Genomic DNA, 18346 nt, shown 5'->3' on the forward strand with positions numbered 1-18346 from the left:
TACAGAAATTGGAAGCAAAATTTTGAAAAAAATCAACTTATTTCGATCCAAGCACCTGCAAAATAAGCAAGCATTAGTAGATAATAATAGCATATGCACAAGCAAGGTATAAGCAATTACGATAACCACGTCTAGTAACTGAATAAAATACTACATAGTACAATTGCAACAAGTAGGTCTCTGTTGCCTTGGAATAAATTAGCGCTATCTATATGATCATAATCGCGTAAGTGACTAATCACCTAAGTGTTTACCTCAATAGACAATAGATTATTCCCTTGCCTTGTCATTCTTAAATACCTTAGCCAATACCTAAAATAGGTGAAATATGACTGAAGGAGGATTTTCGTTCGAAAATTGTAGGAGGTACAGTATATTCTGCTTAGAAACTATATTTGGTAAATAGTTAATTGACTTCTTGTTAGGCTATCTCGGAAAGGGTTTAGGTTAGGAAAATGAAACTTTCAGGGATGGGTCTAGAGGGTAAAGTATGTTCTGGGAAGTTATTTTAAAGTACCCACCTCCAGTCCTTCTCCCTCTAGAGGGACCTGAAATTTGCCTGAATGACAGGTCTATAGGCTACCTAGGCCTATTGAAATTTTGACAAAACAACATTTTACCTTAATTTTCAGTTACCAGTTGCTTTTTCTCTGCCTTTAGTTCTGAAAATGCAATTCCTGTTATTTGAGTAGAATTTTGAGCCATATCAATGTTTTTTTTTTCAGATTTTAGGAAATGTATTTGTAGGCTATATCTATATTATAAAATGGAATTGAGCAAAGTTATGAAGCTGAAAACAATTTTGTTGTACTTCATTCAAGCAGAAGATCTATTTTGCAAGATTTCACTTTATAACATGCATATTTTTAAAGGTCATCAAAGGTCAGGGCCCTCTAGAGGGAGAAGGAGTGGAGGTTGGTACTTCAAAATACCTTTGCTGGACATACCTACTTTAGCCTGTAGACCTATCCCTGAAAGTTTCATTTTCCTAACCTAACCCCTTTCTGAGATTACAAGAAGTCAATCAACTAGAATTTTACCAAAGATTGGGTAAAATTCTAGATCAAGGGCTTTTATCTATTCTGGGTAAAGGTACATATAGCAGCTCTCCTAAAGGAGACATGCTAAAACTACAAGAGAAGCAATTTTGGATTGGTAAATTTATCCTGGTTTTGGTAGGCTAATAGTGCATAATTAGGGCTTTAAAAAAAAAGGTTAAGAAAAAGGTAAATTTCTTGTTTAGCTACTTTTTACTGTCATGGAAAATATTTGCTCAAGAAATTGAAACTTTCAGTAGCCTAATGAATCCAGGGCCAAAAATATGCTCTGGGAAGGTATTGCCAAGCTTCTATGTTGACCCTATTCTGATTTCTATGTCTTAGAAATTTGCCTACTTGACAGGTCTATACCTATTGACATTTTGACAAAACAACATTTTACCTTAATTTTCAGTTTCTTTTTTCTCTGGTTTTAGTTCTGGAAATGCAATTTCTATTATTTGAGTAAAATTTTAAACAATGGGCTTTTTCTTAAATTTAGTAAATGTATTTGCAGATGCTTGACATGTTGTAAATTGGGATAGACCAAAGCTGTGAAGCTGAAATTTTTTTTTATTATGTTGCAAGAGCAGCACTTTGGTTTTGTCCTGTTTTTTTTTTTCCTATGCTGCCAATCTCAGCTTATTCCTGGAAACTGGTAAGGGTCTAACCTGTGCAGTTTTTACAGAAAGTGGGGACCTCAGGCTGGATTGATGAATATGACATTACATTTTGGAAAGCTCTACAGAACTCTTGCCTGGGGCCAAAAAGGATGGTTTTTGCTTGTTCACAAGCCAGAGCCTATGGTGTGCAAAGTGAAGTGGAGTTATATAGCCTATTTCAGAGAGGAGTATCCAAAGTTGTGTAGCCAAGCTTTCATTTCATCAAACCATGTTTCTGCTTTTGAGTGGAAAGCTCCATTCTAGCAGGCAAGCAGGCAGGAACCACTTTCAAATTGAAGATGGACTAAATCTATAAGTGTTAAATATATGCAGCAGTTACCCCGGCCCCACAGCCAATATATCTTCTTTGAGTGATAAATAGACAAATTTACAGAAGCAAAAAAGTGGCAATTTCCCATGGGTCCAAAAGTGCTGCCATGATTTTGGCTGGGTTTATCATTTTTTTTTTTTGGACTTGGGATTGAGGTAGAGAAATGTTATCAGATGTACCTCTTAAACCTTAAAAGTTCTGTCATTGCTAAAGAAATTGGAGCTTACCCTTTGCTCCTTTCTAAGTGGTGACATTAAAAAGTTGGCCTACTACAAAAAAAATCAACTTTTGAACTAAGACAGATAGAATTTTTTTGACAGCAATCAATAGCTCTTGGTGAGCTGATCAAAGTATATGTAATTCATTTTTTGGTACAAAAACTCCTTCATGAGATATACTAGTTTGAAAGTTTCAAGGGGTTGACAACTTCAATAGTAGGGTATACACTGAAACCAAAAATAGGCCAATACCAATTGTGAGACAAGTAGAGGACTTGTCAGCAAGAGTCGGCTGTTAGACCATAATCATCTTTGGCAATAAGGGGTTTGCAGGTTTGGCTAGTTGGTGTACCTATTGTTTGTTTCCAGTGTATTTGATGGTAAGACCAATTTGGTTCCAGTGGTAAGACATGCAGAGGACTTGCAAGTAATAATCGTCTGTATGGCTACAATCATCTTCAGTGAAGAGGGATTTGTAACTTTTGCTAGTTGGTGTAGCCTACCCATACTCACTGTAACCTAGAAATAAGTGTTTACACAACAGGTACAAACAATAATGTAAAACAATTAGGTGGTTTCATAATAATTATGAAATTATGTGTCACCTATGGTATTTTAATCCTGAAAAGTTACAGATAGCTTTATAATACCAACTAGATTATATAGGATATTGTTCCAAGTTTTCATCTGTCATAATGTATACCATTTAAAAGGATAAAGTTCACCTGGCTGCAAAGTCAATTTAGTCTCTTCTTTCAATATTCTTTTGTTATTGTTGTTTTTTCAATGCTGAGGAATAGCCTTTGATTATATGATTACTGATTGCATTCTTCTTTGAATATAACGTTTTAAAAGCTTTGATAGGCTGACAACTTCAGCATTTAACCAATAGCAAAAAAATAAAACCAAAGTGTTGCTCTTGTAACACTTTATTGGCAAAGCTAGATAAAGGTTGCTGCAAAACTTCACGTTGCTCAGGCAATGTAGGTCTAGTTGTCCTTCATTTAAGCAGAAGATATATTTTGGAAGGTTTCCAATTCCAATTCCAGAATTTGTATGAAGGTATACAGACTGCATACAGTCCTTTCACCCCTTTGACTTCAAGATGGCACTAGAAATCCTTCTTTTTCATCCTCCTCTGTTTGGTTTGTGGGAAGTGCGAGTACTTGAGCTGTCTGTCCCCAGCAGTATAAGGCCAAGAGGCCGGCTGGTACCAATACAGCTCTTCCTACTCACTCTTGCTCTCTTCTGCACAGTAGATCTTCATTAATAAATTAGCTCGTTTTCCATTGTCTTTTTCATAATTTGGATCATCACCCAATAGATCAGCCTTTCAGTATTGGGAGGTAGTTGTAAGCTAATGATGGAGTCAAACACTTCTTCAATCTTTAGTTTTTTACAAATTATCTTAATCTTATTAGTTTTGGGTGCAAGTATATGGCAATCAAAAAATATGTGTTGGGGAGTTTCCTCTGTTGTTAAACACCACCTGCATAGTGGAGAATGATATAAATTCCATTGAAATTGTACAGAATTCAGAAAAAAGATATCATGATTTCAGTCTATAGTACCACACTGTGTCTTCTGTAGAACAAAATGGGGAATTTTGATTCTGGTTGGGGGTCAATATTTGCTAGCCTGTCAGCAGTCACGTTATGAATCAGTCCTTTATGACTAGGAATATGCTGGAAGCAAACAAAAATACCATATTTATTTAATCTTTGTAGATCATCTCTTATTAATTTTAAATCTGAATCAGCAGCCTCATAATTTATTTTTCATATTAATTGAATTGCAGAATTTGAATCTGTAAGGATTAACACATTCTTTGATGAAAGGTTTAGTCTGGCCATAGTTTCAAGTGCTTTCTGTATAGCAAATAACTCTGCTGACAGAATTGAAGTGTGGGATGGAAGAGTTGCTGATATATTCAAGGAAACCTGAGGAATACACACCCCTGCTCCTGCTCTTGATCCTTTTACTGAACCATCCGTGAAGGCTAGAATATGTTCAGGAAAGCGTGAGGATATCTTATTAGCAAAGAGTTGACTGACATACTGATCTGAATAATGTGACTTGTCTTTAGAAACTAACTGAAGATGACATTCAGGAGCCACCATTTCCCATGGCAGAGATTTTTGAAAAGGGTAACTATCCGCCTGTTCATTTTTCGAATTTGGGTAATCTTTTAGATACTGGCTACAAGAAGATAGTAGGTGTTGGGGCTTAGCAGGATTTCCAAAAGTGGAGGGAAAAACTGCATGAATTTTGCCATATGTTTGTATTTTTGTGAAGTAGCAGTTTCTTTGCATAGTAGCCCTGTCTTTCAGAGCAGGTAGTCCAGAAAGTTCTTTGAGCTTAACCACTGCAGTATGTTTGTGGAGCCCCAAAGCAATTCTGATGGCTGAATTTTGGAGTGTCTCAAGGGTATTGAACAAAGTAACCAGAACGTTTGTAAGAAATTGAATGCCACATTCCAATTTAGATTGAATATACGTTTTGTAAAAGTCAATAATCAACTTTGGTGAAGATCCCCATTTAGATCTTTCAAGTCATTTTAGGATGGTTAGCCATTTTAAAATTGTCACTCTTAACATCATTAAATATGGTTGCCATTTTAAACAAGAATCATGCCCAGTAGCCAAACTGATGGCTTATAGACTATCACTCTCTTCTATCCTTAAGGGTTTTGGAAGGGTTACTTGTCGTTTATGGAACAATTGCTTTGTTTTTGGTATAGAAATGGGCAGTCCAAAAGCTTTAGAAAACAGGCACATATCATATATGTCTTCCTGGATGATGTTTTGGAGTAAAGTTATGTTCTTATGTCTGTTCCACACAAGAAGATTGTCAGCAAATTCTCCATGTTTTGACTGGCTTCTAAGTTTTAGTTCAGAAATACATAATGTAAATAAAAGAGGGCTTATGACAGTTCCTTGTGGGAGACCATCTTCAACTTGCTTTCTTACAGACAGTATTTCATTAATCTGTACATGAAAGGAACAATCACATAATAAATCCCTTATAATTGAGATCACCAGAAGTGGAAAATTTTTATTATGCATAATTTGTTGTAACTTTTTGTGTTTTACATTCCCATATGCATCTGTCCAATCAAACAATACAGCAATACCAACTTGGCCCTCCTGTAAAGCATCTGTCATATCTGTTTCTATTCTCGTTATGTTGTCCATTGCACTATGACTCTTTCTAAAACCTGTCTGAAATTGGGGTATTATTTGATTTACCTCTGCAAACCATTCTAATCTCCTTAAAATCATTCGCTCAAATATTTTGCCCTTGGTGGGGAGAACTGATATTGGTCTGTAAGATACAGGATCTTCTGGTGGTTTTCCAGGTTTGAGGATTGGGTGAATAAGTGCAATTTTCCAGGGGGTAGGAAATTTCCCTTCTCTCCATGCATTGTTACATACTTCCAGGAGTTTAGCTCGAAAATTGTCAGGTGTTTCAATCAACCATTTGATGTGTATCTCATCATATCCTGGGGCTGAATTTAAGTTGCATCTTTCAATAGCTGTCTGTAACTCAGATAACGAAAAAAGTAACATTAACAACCTCTTATGCTGTGCTACAGAAGGGAGGACACATACAGGTGGATTTGGCAAAACAGTGTCTAGAGTTTTTTTCATGAATGTGTTAGCAAAAATATCAGCTTTTAGAAAATCAGAAGTTATTAGTTGACCCTGGTGTTTTATTTCATATTTGCAATCATCAAGTGTCATTCTCTTGTCGTTCATCTTGCTTACATATTGGTGAATCTTAGATACTGCAGTTTGATGATCTATGTTAGTCATAAATTTCTGCCATGCCTCTCTTTTGGCCTGTAAACATGTTTTTTTTACTTTTGCTGAGCTACGTTTATATTCAATTGCAGTGCTCATTGATGGATGTCTTTGAAATACCTTTTTTGCTATGTTCTTAGCTTCCACTGCAGTAGAGCATAGTTCATTCCACCAATTTTTAATTCTCTTATTGCCAGTTGGAACCCAAGTGTTGGGACTTGTCTTGGGAATTGCTTTGTGAGCAGCATCCATCATAATTTTGTTAAGTATTTTTACTTTATCATCAATTTGGGAAAAATCTTCAAGTAAATTATAATTGGCTTCTTACATAGATAAATTATATAAATTATAGATAAATTATAATTGACATATTAGAGATTGTAGTCTTAATAGCGCAGTGGTCACTTTGTAGATCTGTTACTCTACTTATTGAAACCTGGTCAACAGCAGCAGCAGGACCTAGTTGAATATCAATGGTTGAAATTTTTTTATTTTTTATATTATAATAAGTTGGCAAATTATATGGTGTTAGAACTGCTATGTGATTGTTTTCTAACAGTAATCTTTCAACATTTTTCCCAGCTCGGTTTGATTGTTCAATATCTTCCCAATGAGGGCTATGAGTATTTAGGTCACCAAAAATAAAGGAGTTGTGACCCTCTGCTTCTGTTGATAAAATATTATATATATCAGTACATAGATTTAATTATTAAAGTGTCTCCTGAGCTTAAAGTGATTGATACTCCTACCACATCTATTTCATGGTCATGTTGCTTTAATGGAAATGGATAGTGAACTATTTTCTCAGCTATAAAAATGAGCACTCCACCTCCTTTTCTGCCAGAATCTCTATCTTTTTGATAGCATTTGTATCCTGGTATGGACACTTTTTTCAGATTATTTAAATGTGTTTCTTGGAGACAAATTACATCCACTTTTTCTTTATTAATATACAAGCAAAGTTCCATCATTTTTGTATTATTAAGTGAAAAAGCATTCCACTGTAACACTATCAGTTTATCTACATCACTAACATTGTTAATTAGTTGGGGGAGTTGTTTTCTAATCATTGGGGAACTTGAATATTTTTGGCTGCAACAATAGCAATTAGTTCCTTAAATTCATCTGTAACTTCTTTCAGCAATGATTCTGGAAAGTTCTTTTCTAGTGTTTTCTCACATAGTTGGTTTTTCATTTGTGTGTCATAATTTGATGATTGAATAAGCTCATGGGTAATAAGAAATTTTGTCTAGTTGCTTAGTTGATTACCAAATAAGATTGTGGGTGTTGGAGGTTTGATGTTGCTTCTTTGAGGTCCATTACCCCTAATAGATAAGATGTAGGTATTTTGGGTTGAGAGGGGGATACACCTGCAGGAATTCTTCCTACTTTGTGGTCAAGTCTGGGGAAAGGAGGGTTAGCTATACTTATGGGTTGCTCACTAGTTGATAGGGAGTAGGTCTCATTGAAGTTGGTAGCAGGAATTTTTTTCCACACCTGCTGTGGTTGTCTTCTCAGCTCTTGGACTGGAGCTGGTCTCCTGGAAGGTGTATAGACAAAGTTTATATGAGGCTGACTAGGTTCTTTCCTTATAGCATTAGCAATTATGGGTACTGGTATTCTTTTCTCCTGTGCTATTTTTACAATCTGACTTCTTTGTTTGTATTTAGCACAAACATTTCTGTCATTAGAAAGATGTGAACCTCCACAGTTAATACATTTTGTTGGGTTATGGCAGTTGCTTTCAGAGTGACCCCTTGATGTACAGTTATTACAAACAACAGCAGTGGCAAATGGACAGAATTTTTCTGTGTGCCCTAGTTTCAAGCAGTGTCTGCATTGTATAGGTTTTTCATCATAGAGTCTAAAGGCAACTCTTCCACCAAACAAGAGTAACTTTTCTGGTGAATAGTCTCCTTTAAATGCACAAAGAACAGAGTTACTTGCTACTAAGTCATTGTTTTCATTTCTTCTATTTAGTCTTGTTATTGACTTCAGAGGGTAAGATAAAAGGGAACTATCAGTAAGACCCTCTTGGATGTCATTGTATATAAACTGGGTATATTATAAATGACCAGTCTAGTTTCTTTTTGAATTAGTTGTTCTTTTGGCTTACAAGTTACTTCCATATTACCAATATGTGTCAAGTCCAGCAGAGAGGTTGGACAAGCTGCATCATTGGCAAATACTTCAGCTTCTCCATTTCTGTTAATGAATAGGTCAAATTCCTTTCTTAACTTTTTGAAAATGTTCATCCTCAAAAAGTCAATATGTTTTTTTGGTTCAAATTTTAGGGGTTTGAGACTGGTATTTTTCTGGACAGGTGAGGTTACAACAGCGAAAATTGGAATGGATAATTCATAACTGTGGGTTGGAGCTGTTGACTCATCTGTTGGTACTGAAAGATTGGGGCTGTCAACCTTTCTCTTTTTGTTATTCTTTTTCTTGAGTTTTTGAACTACTTGGAAGTCATCCCATACCAGATGGTTCTCATCATCTTGTAATTTACAGTTTGGTTCACACCACTGAGGTGAATCCACATAAATTATTGTGTCATCACTAGATGTAGATGGTCTTGATGGCTGTCTAGCCATGGCCTTTTCAGTTTTATCATTATCATTATTTGCAGGCTTAGTGACTTGAGAAGGAGATATGGCAATATTGCTCTTAGGCTTAGCATGGCTCCCCTCTAGATAGGGATCTGGTGGATCTAGCTTAGACATAAGTCTAGTAACTTCACAATATCTGAAAGGCGCTAAACTTTTTAAATAAAGAAATGACAATAATTGAAGAAAAGATAAAGCTTTAGATACTCTACTGCCAAAGCAATATAATTATCAAATATAATATTTGTAAATATCCATTTACAAATCTTGTAATATCCAAAGAACTACAATTTCTTCAGATTTTTGAATAACCTAACCAGAAACAAACCACTTCAAAAATTTGAATGGTTTCACTTATGTAGCACAAAGATTTTAAAGGTCATCAAAGGTCAAAGCCCTCTAGAGAAAAAGAGTAGAGGTAGCCTAGTGACTTTAAAATACCTTCCTGGGCCATAGGCCTACTTTAGTCTATAGAGACTTATGCCTGAAAGTTTTGTTTCCTTAACCTAACCCCTTTCCAATATAGCAAAAAAGTAGCTGAACTAACATTTCTTATGTCATAAAATGTAGAAAATTATAGCTAACACATTTTGAAACTGCTTCCATTATAGGCCTAGACTTGCATATACAGCCAAAACCATATATTTCTAATGCTTTTTGCTATGTATCACTCTTGTTTCAACTTATACCTACAAATTGAACCAACACTGACAAAATCAAGAAATAGAAAAACACATGGGAATTAGCCTAGATAATCTGTACTATAGGGTAGAAACCAGTTTGCAGTTGAGCAAAATCATGTAAAACTAAATCCTCACATCTTGTTACCAAATATGATTTGAGAAGAATTATATATATCAATGAACAGTGAAAAATCTCAGCTATGCATCAATATGGTTATTATAAAAGTTGTTGAAGGTCAAATACTTCAAATTATTAGTTTATTGACTTACCTAGAAAGACTTCTTTTTAGAAATACCAACTATCCTATTTTGATATCCTTTCAGTTTTATTCACATGTTTACAGAATGCTGATTATCTTCTAATTCTAAAAATTTAAATTTAAATGCTTGATATTTATTCTAAAAAATTGCATATTTATTCTAATAAATCACAAAGTTTTAATATAATTTTTCTTTTCAATTGCTTGTCAAAGCAGAGACCACATTTTGAATTTATGATGACAAATTACTCCCACTGGGCTGGCCCTAATGAGAGGTGATTGGGTCTACACTTGCATTGTGCCATGCTGTAGTAAAATAGGGACAGTCCAAAAACCCATCTCTATTGTTCCAGAATACCAAAGAAAAAGGTCTTTCACCCTATATTTAAACTATTTCAACTAGGCTATGTTCAACCATGCTGAACAAAATAGCTATCTAAAAAAAAATTATTTGATGTGTTTTGGGAAATGCTGGACATGGAAGTGGCTAGTTGCCCTCCAATCACCTTTGACTCTTAAAGGGTACTAGAACTTTCAATTTCAATAAAAAAAACTTATATTCCCCTGGGACATAACTTACAACCCTTGCCTCCAGGTTCTGGGGGGGGGGGTTATGTCAACCCATAGGGTTTTGTTATATGATCTGGTAAACTTCTAGACACTCTACTGTTGGCTACCTTGGAAAGGGGTTAGGTTAGGAAACTGAAACTTTCAGTAATGAATCCAGGACAAAATCATACTTTGAGAAGGTACTGTCAAGCTACTATTTTAATCTTCTTCTGATTTCTAAGTCTTGGAAATTTGCCTACTTGACATGTCTATGTGTATTTGAATTTTGACAAAACAACATTATACATTAATTTTCAGTTTTCACGTTTGCTTTCTCTGGTTTTAGTTTTGAAAATACAATTTCTGTTAATTGAATAAGATTTTTTTTTCTAAATTAAGAAAAATAACGTACAGGATCCTCAGTGCCATTAGAGACATGTCCCTGCTTCAGCACTCTCTAGATTGCTGTCAGTTGGCTCATCAAAGTTGTGTTTCTCTGGGTCAATGGCTATCTGAATTCTGCAATTTAACCCAAGGGTAAGGTTTACCCTTGTCCATGAGTTATTTGTGTAAAAATATTCTCTCCAAAATCAATCCAGATCATTTTTGAAACTATTTAAGGTTTCAGATTTCTAACTTTTTCCAGGAGTGAGTCTCAGTCAGCTACTACTTAGACACTCCAGAAAGTGGCAATCTCTTTACTGTCATAAGTTTGAATATTTTGTCATTGTGTTCTCTTGTGGTATGTATTTTTGAAGGGTGGAATTACTTCTGGAAAGACTGTATCTCCAGGTTGTGCTTTACTTTGTACAGCTGTATCTATTCTCCTCTCTCATTCATCCATATTTCAGGGTGGGTATGTTCAGTTTGAATAGTCATTCTTCAAAGCTTGAGTCTTTTGAACCAGGAAGAAGTTTAGTGGCATGTCTTTGGACCCATTCCTAGACAGCCAAGTCTGTTTTATAGTGGAGTCCCCAAATCATGTTCCTATACTTTATTATAGGTATAACAATTCTCTTGTAGAGTTTTACAAAAGTATGGTTGTCCAAGTGCTTGAAACATCATCTGATCAGCCTGATGAGCTGTGATGCTTTAGAAATAGTTTTCTGGGTGTGCCCATGAAATTTTAGCTGCAAAGCAACAGTAGGCCTAATGCTAAGATCTCTTGCAGAGCCAACAAGTTTCAGTGATATTCTGCAGCCTGCTTTGTCATTTATTGTTAGTGTATAGAAGCAGTGCATCATGCACAATGCTTCTAGAGACAATCATTTTTGCAAGATTTTTGGCGAAATCATCTGCCATTATTGGGAGACATCTTTCAGCTTATAAGTGACCACAGAATTCCTGGGTTATTTTAAAAGATTAGGCTGTGTTGTGACAGAGTATACCTGGCACTTTGAGGGTAAATCACAATAGTCCAATTTTTGTTAAGGAAAAATCCCTCAGTGATAATTTATTGCACCCCCTGGCATTGTATGCCTCTAGGCCTGTGCCTATTGGTAAATCCTGGACTGACCTCATAGCCCTTTCCTTGAGAGCTCTGAGGGGAGGGGGGCATTGTAATTGCCAAAGACATTATTACTGAACTTTTCAACTATGCTGAACAAAAATGGTTATCCTGGAAATGATGGGGGGGGGGGAGGCTGGCTAACCTCCAATCACTTTTGACTTCAAAAAGGCACAAAAACTATGGAATTTTCCCAATCCTGAGTAAAATTAACTTAAAAGAATACAGAATAGTTATTTCAGATATTGTGATTTTCTTCTTTTCATTCCTCCTTGGGCACAATTCAGATTCTAATTAATAAATGTAATATACCTGACATGACATTAAAGATGAAAAAGCTACACAGGAAATTCTCAAGTACTGCTCTTGATTGACTTTCTCCTCACATTTGTCTTGTTTAATTTTTTTTAGTTGAAGTTTTTTTGGTATGTTGGTGTGTACTCAATTTCTTTTTACTCAACATTCTAATACTTATTGTACAATATTTTTCTGTGTAATAGATAAATTATTGTTGTTAATACAGATTATTGTTTCTACCCTATTTTTATTGTTTATAAAATGGTTAATATGTTAGTATGCAAAAAAGGGCCTTGTTGTCAAAAGTATAGACGTATAGAGCAAATTTTGACCTTTGATGTCTTTCCAGTGTAAAACAGAGGTAAAAAAGAGGGGGGGGGGAAACGTAATAAGTATTTTCAATCAGGTTTTTATAATAAATCTTATGATTTTGCTGGGTCGTATTACTTGGTGTTTTTTTTTGTGTGACAACATTGAGTTTCTATCAGTTCCCTATACACTTTAGTAGATTGTAACATTTGAAAAAGCACTGATGAATAAAAAATTCCAGCTGTTACTCCAGGGTTTTCCATGTCTTAGTATAAAGATTAAATCACTGTTACTTCCAGCTTCAGATATCTAGTGATGCAACATAAACTGCTTATGATTTCTGTTTAGTTTACTACAGAATGTTACAGTTTTTTCCTCTTTGTCCTCATAACCAACTTCAAAATACTTGATTTTCATGTACAAAAAACTAAAGGATTGTATGTGGTATAATAGACATGCACTGGCCAAACTTTATTCTACTTTCTGTGATCATTCTGTCCTTTATGCTTCAGGTCTTTTCCCCCTTCTTATTAATGGTAATTTAAAAAGGATCTGGATAAAATAATTCAAATTTTGCAAATTTTTTCTGTATCTTCCACCTTGGACAAAAAACTGCATTATTTTTAGCACATTTTCAGTTCCTGATATAACTTTAAAGTTGGAGATTCTACAAAGACAACTCTCCAGTACAGCTTATGTATGCTTATCCTCTCACGACCATCTTATCCATTTCTTTCATTGATTTTGTTTGTGTATTTGTTTTTCTCTTTGTGTTTTTTTTATTTATTCTTACTCTTCCATATTTACTTTTATGTATTGTGTGGATGGAAAATAAATAAATATATATATATATATATATATATATATATATATATATATATATATATATATATATATATATATATATATAATTTTATATATATATATATATATATAAAATTTTATATATATATATATATATATATATATATATACATATATATATATATATATATATATATATATATATATATATATATATATATATATATATATAATATTTTTATGTATACATTTTTATATTTTATGAATAAATTGTGTATATATTTATGAATGTATTATATATATATATGTATATTTTTGTATGAATTAGTGTATTGAAAGATACAAGGAATGACTTCTTCAAGGGATGACATTCCTATTTCTTTGTAAAAGTACTGGATTCAACATGGTTGTTCTTAATTAAAACACCTCCATCTCTTGCAGGAATGCTCTACTTGAGAAGCAAGGATATGTTGCACCTCGTGCTTTTAAAACAGGAACAACTATTTGTGGAGTGGTTGTTAAAGATGCTGTAATCCTTGGAGCTGATACTAGGTCTACTGCTGGCTCCATTGTTGCTGACAAAGTGTGTGAGAAAACACATTACATTGCCCCACACATTAGGTGAGTTTTCTGTGTATGGGAAGATTTTTCATACTTCCATTTCCATAATATGCTACAAGTCAAACAATTAGATAATTACAAACTGTGGTATGCATTTATCATAGATAATGCATCAATTGATAAATCATCAGCATATTCCCAACGATCTGGCATGCTTATTGCCTGATCGTTTATCATGATTAGTAAGAGAAGTGGACCCAGTATTGTGCCCTGAGGCACTCCACAAAATATAGACATTTCATCAGAAAAAATTCATCATTTCATCTGTGCATACAAACTGTTACAGCCTATATAACAAACAATATTCTCTAGAGACAACAGGGCTCCATAAGTTGAGCATCTAATTGTCTTGAAAGATTATGGCAACTGTCAAACAGGTTGAAGCTAAAATATGGCAGCACATACCAGGCTGACACTCATCAGATAGGGTCACTTATCATCCCCTTCAATTGGTGTGGTCACCAAGCCCTTTTCATGGTATTGCTCTGAAGGACTGAAGAGAGCCAAGCATCGATCATGCAACATCATCTTTGCATTGCTTAAATGGTTCTTTTTATCATCTATTGATAGTAGTAGCAGTAGCATGCTAATGCCACTACTCTTATTTTAGAGGGTTTGCTGCCAAGTAAAATAGTTGAAACATAAGTGTTAGATATACCTTTTGTAATCCATTTACCAAAGATAGCTGCAAAAGACGATAAGCAAAAGCTTTCTGCACTGTGGCAATAATAAACCAATAAAACAATTTAGAAGATTTTGCATAAAACAGTAATGCATAAATACTTTTACATAATAGGTTTGCAAGCCAGTTCTATCCATGACGGTTCCATACCTAATATCCTCATGGTTTCCAACTTCTGTGTGCTGAGCCATACCCTTATGAACTAGAGTATGCTTTTCATTTTTTTTTTTTATTCAAACAAGTTTATTAGTATAAGAAAATCCAGTGTGACAACAAGCCCCCTAAAGTAGAAAGTGCTTGAGAAAGCAACCACTTGCATATTATTCATGCCAATCTGTCATGCCAATTCAAAAATGAGGTCAACGACAATAATAATAAAGAAGGAAAACAAAGAAAAAAATGAAAACACTAAAAAATCTAGACGAAATAGATACAAAGCAGATGAAAAAAAAGAAATCCTTATATCAGAGAAAAACTTTTTCTCAAACCTTTAACATTACAAATATTTAATAAAAGAAAACTTCTTTAAACGGTTTTTAAATTGTGATTAACTTTCAGCCTGATGAGTGGAATCTGGCAACGAATTCTAAACTTGGGACCTATGTTGTTTGGCGTAGCTCTTGGTAACATGACTTGCTCTCTTTGTCTTTTGTGGCTCAGATGTAAGAAAATTAGCTCTAATTAGTATTATTTACTTAATTTACTATTTACTAATACTATTCCTTTAGTATAAAAAAATCTTTTAAGGGAATCTAAATTAAGAGAAGTTAGTTTTTAAGCAATATTTCTTGAATTTTGTCGAGGGAATACCCTATTCCCTCTTGCTGAAACATGGTTATATAATTTGTTTAATAATTAAAGCCTTTTATATAGTTTTAAAATGCCTGAACTTTATTTTCAATTCAATTTATTTCCAAAACGGGCAGCAGACAAGCCAAATATTCGTTTAGTTTTCAATACGTAAATATATATACAATCTATAGTCAACACTTATGAAATAATTTAAAATAGTTCTAATCATCCACTTAAAATCAGTACACAATAACTGACTAGTCAAAATATAATAAAATATAACTGATGAAGTAAACAGCAGGCAAGCCAAATATTCGTTTTAGTCATCAAAATACAAATACATGTACAATCCATAGTCAACACTTACAAGATAATCTAAAATAAATCCAATCGTCCACTTAAAATCAGTACACAATAGCTGAATAGTCAAAATATAATATAACTAACGAACTAAAGCTATAGCTATTCTTGCTTAGTAGCAGGAGCATTGAAAAACCTTACAAATGAGGGAACAAAGTTTTTCAAATGTCTGTTTCAAAACACATTGATTAGCTGTATACGAGGTACAGCTTCTTCCACTGCTCTTGTGGGTCTTTCTCGTCATGGTTTGAAGTCAGGGGAAGTATGGATTGATGGGATGTGCTGTTCAACACCCCTGTACCAAAAGCAAGAGACAGTTTTTGTCAACGGCTAGCAGGAAAATCTAGGCCAAACTGTTCAACGAGGGCTCAGTATGGGACTTGGGGCGCTTTTGAAATTACCAACAATGTCCAAAATTGAATTCTCTCAATCGCGTCCAAACTGCTCCTGCGTTAGGCCGTAATGCCAAACGGGGGAACAGTAGTCAAGGCAAGACTGTATAAAAAAGCTATAAACCCTAAAAAGGTGATCTGAAGGAATTGTATGTCGAGACAGCAGCTTCAGGGAGCTAATACCTGCATTAGCTCACTGGAGAATCATTTCCGTCCGTTTCCCCCACTTTAAGTCAGCAGTAAAATATTCCCAAGCAGTTTAAGTTCAGTTACACGGCTTGAAGGAGGAAAGGAAGGGTAAAATTCGAGGTCACTTTTAAGCAAAGAAAAAGTCAGCACAGCAGACTTCCGGACATTAACAGCCATCTCTGTCTTTAGCAGCATCATCAGATATATCAGCCATGATGGTAGCTGCACTGCTTTGGATATTTTTGTAGCACAGTTCTGCAATAGATAAATCATTAACATATTTCCAGCGATCTGGTATGCTTATTGCCAGCTCGTTTATCATGATTAGAAAAAGAAGTGTACCCAGTATTGTGCCCTGAGGCACTCCACAAATATATAGGCATTACATCTGAAAAGTTGGTTTGTACTTAGTCTGCCTTGTTCGATTTGCAAGGAAATTAGCTATAATTCGCGCTAAAAAAGAGTGGACATTAAACTTAGAGAGGGGCTTCTTTATCAGTGCACTATGACAAATTAGGTCAAAAGCTTTCTTTATGTCAATTGCTATCAGATTAATCCCAGCGTTCAGGCTCATCCAGATGTTTGAGAATTATATCCAACATACTTACCAGATAATGGACAGTGGACGTTTTGGGTATGTTCCAAACTGTCTATGCTCAATAAGCTCAATTACCTGCTTCTTTAACCAAGCAACCAAAATCTCATAAACTTTGCTAAACACAGGTGTCATTGTAATTGGTCTAATTCGAGAAAAATCATTTGCTACATCTTTTTTTTGGGATTGGTGTAACATATCCATTTTTTCAAATGGATGGGTAATCACCAGATTTTGTTATTAGATTAAAAATATGGGCCAAAGGGAAACATGTAAAAACATGTTCAGGGAAAGCTTAAATTAAATCTACAGGGATATCAGCCGGTGTTACACTAGTTCTTTTCAAAACAGTTAACTTTCGTTCTACTTCATTTGGCGATATGATAGGGAAATCACAGAAATCAAGTGGAGGACTTGGTATTTCATCTTTTGGTAGAGGAGGCATTGACTGTAAAATATTAGCCAGGTGGATATTCAGCTTATTTGCAGTTTCAAATTCTTTTTCATCTAAAGTAAAATCCACTCCTTTCTCATTTTTCAACTATATTTTTAATTTCTCTGTACTTTGTTGACTTTGCTTTGACTTAAACAAATAATTCACTTTTCTTTCAGTATATTCATGGGCCACATTTCTTGTCATTTTCCGAATTTTGTTTTTTAGTTTATTTGCTTGTTCACGTTTGCCTTCGCAGAAAAGCCACTTTTTTCTAGAATGAGCGTCTTTATATTCTTAGTGATGTAAGCATGATCTGCAGAATGATGTTTTGAATTTTTTCGGGAGAAGAAGAAAAAGAAATAAAAAATCTCAGTGTCATTACATGCGCACTGTAGCTTCTCTTGTAGCAGACTTGCTTTTGATTGTGTACCTTATGCCCTCATTACCATAAATCTCATCCCAGCTCACTTGACTAATCCAATTACCAAATTTTAAAAGGCCTTTGTCACTTATTGGTCTGCTGGTCACTGTTGTAATTTTGTATTCAATCTAAATTCTGTGGAGAGGATTAAGCTCTAGAGTAAAGTGGTAACTCCCACCCAACAGTGCGCCAGCAACTGTTTCTCTGTAAAACTCATGTAAAAAGAAATAAGGTCTAACATGGTTGGCTTTTTGACTAGTTGTTTAAGACCAAGTGCTCTGTTGATTTGCTCAAGTTTCAGTTCATTGGCATCACCAAGCATAAATATTCCGCAATTAGGGTATTTACTAGTTACATAATCAGCACTTAATTGCATTTTTTCTAGAAATAACTTCCGGTCATTCGCATACTGGTCCGGTGAATAATAATATGAACAAACAGCAATTCCAGTGAATGTGCGTAAAAGCCGTTTAGGCTGCAGAAAAACCCAAATCAACTCATCATACTTATTAAAACACGGGACTTCAATTAATCTTGCTTTAATTTTATTATGCGAGTAAATCATAACCCCGCCTTCCTTTTTCCCCGTAAGATGGTCATCTGGGCGAAGCTTAACAAAACTATTATAATCTAAAATTTCTAGTAATTCAGGACACTTCAATAACAACTAGGACTGAAGCTTTAACTATATTAATCAAACTCTCTAACTCACACACTTTATCCATGCTCAAACTTTCTGCGTTGCTCTAAAGAAAATTTGGGAAATTAAAATCATCTATATGATAGTAAAAT

The 18346-nt window shown here is 34.6% G+C and overlaps 1 protein-coding gene across 1 annotated transcript in view; it reads left to right on the forward strand.

Annotated features, from left to right (window-relative positions):
• The first annotated feature begins 232 nt into the window (after positions 1–232).
• Positions 233–18346, forward strand: part of LOC136035727 (proteasome subunit beta type-7-like) — a 31353-nt gene continuing 13239 nt past the window's right edge. Inside the window, exons 1-2 of the mRNA XM_065717681.1 lie at positions 233–366; positions 13508–13687. Of these exons, the coding sequence (XP_065573753.1) occupies positions 329–366; positions 13508–13687 (218 nt within the window). The 5' untranslated portion in view covers positions 233–328. The remainder of the gene's footprint in view (positions 367–13507; positions 13688–18346) is intronic.

The sequence above is a fragment of the Artemia franciscana genome, chromosome 14 (genome assembly GCF_032884065.1).
Source record: "Artemia franciscana chromosome 14, ASM3288406v1, whole genome shotgun sequence".
Classification (NCBI taxonomy): domain Eukaryota; kingdom Metazoa; phylum Arthropoda; class Branchiopoda; order Anostraca; family Artemiidae; genus Artemia; species Artemia franciscana.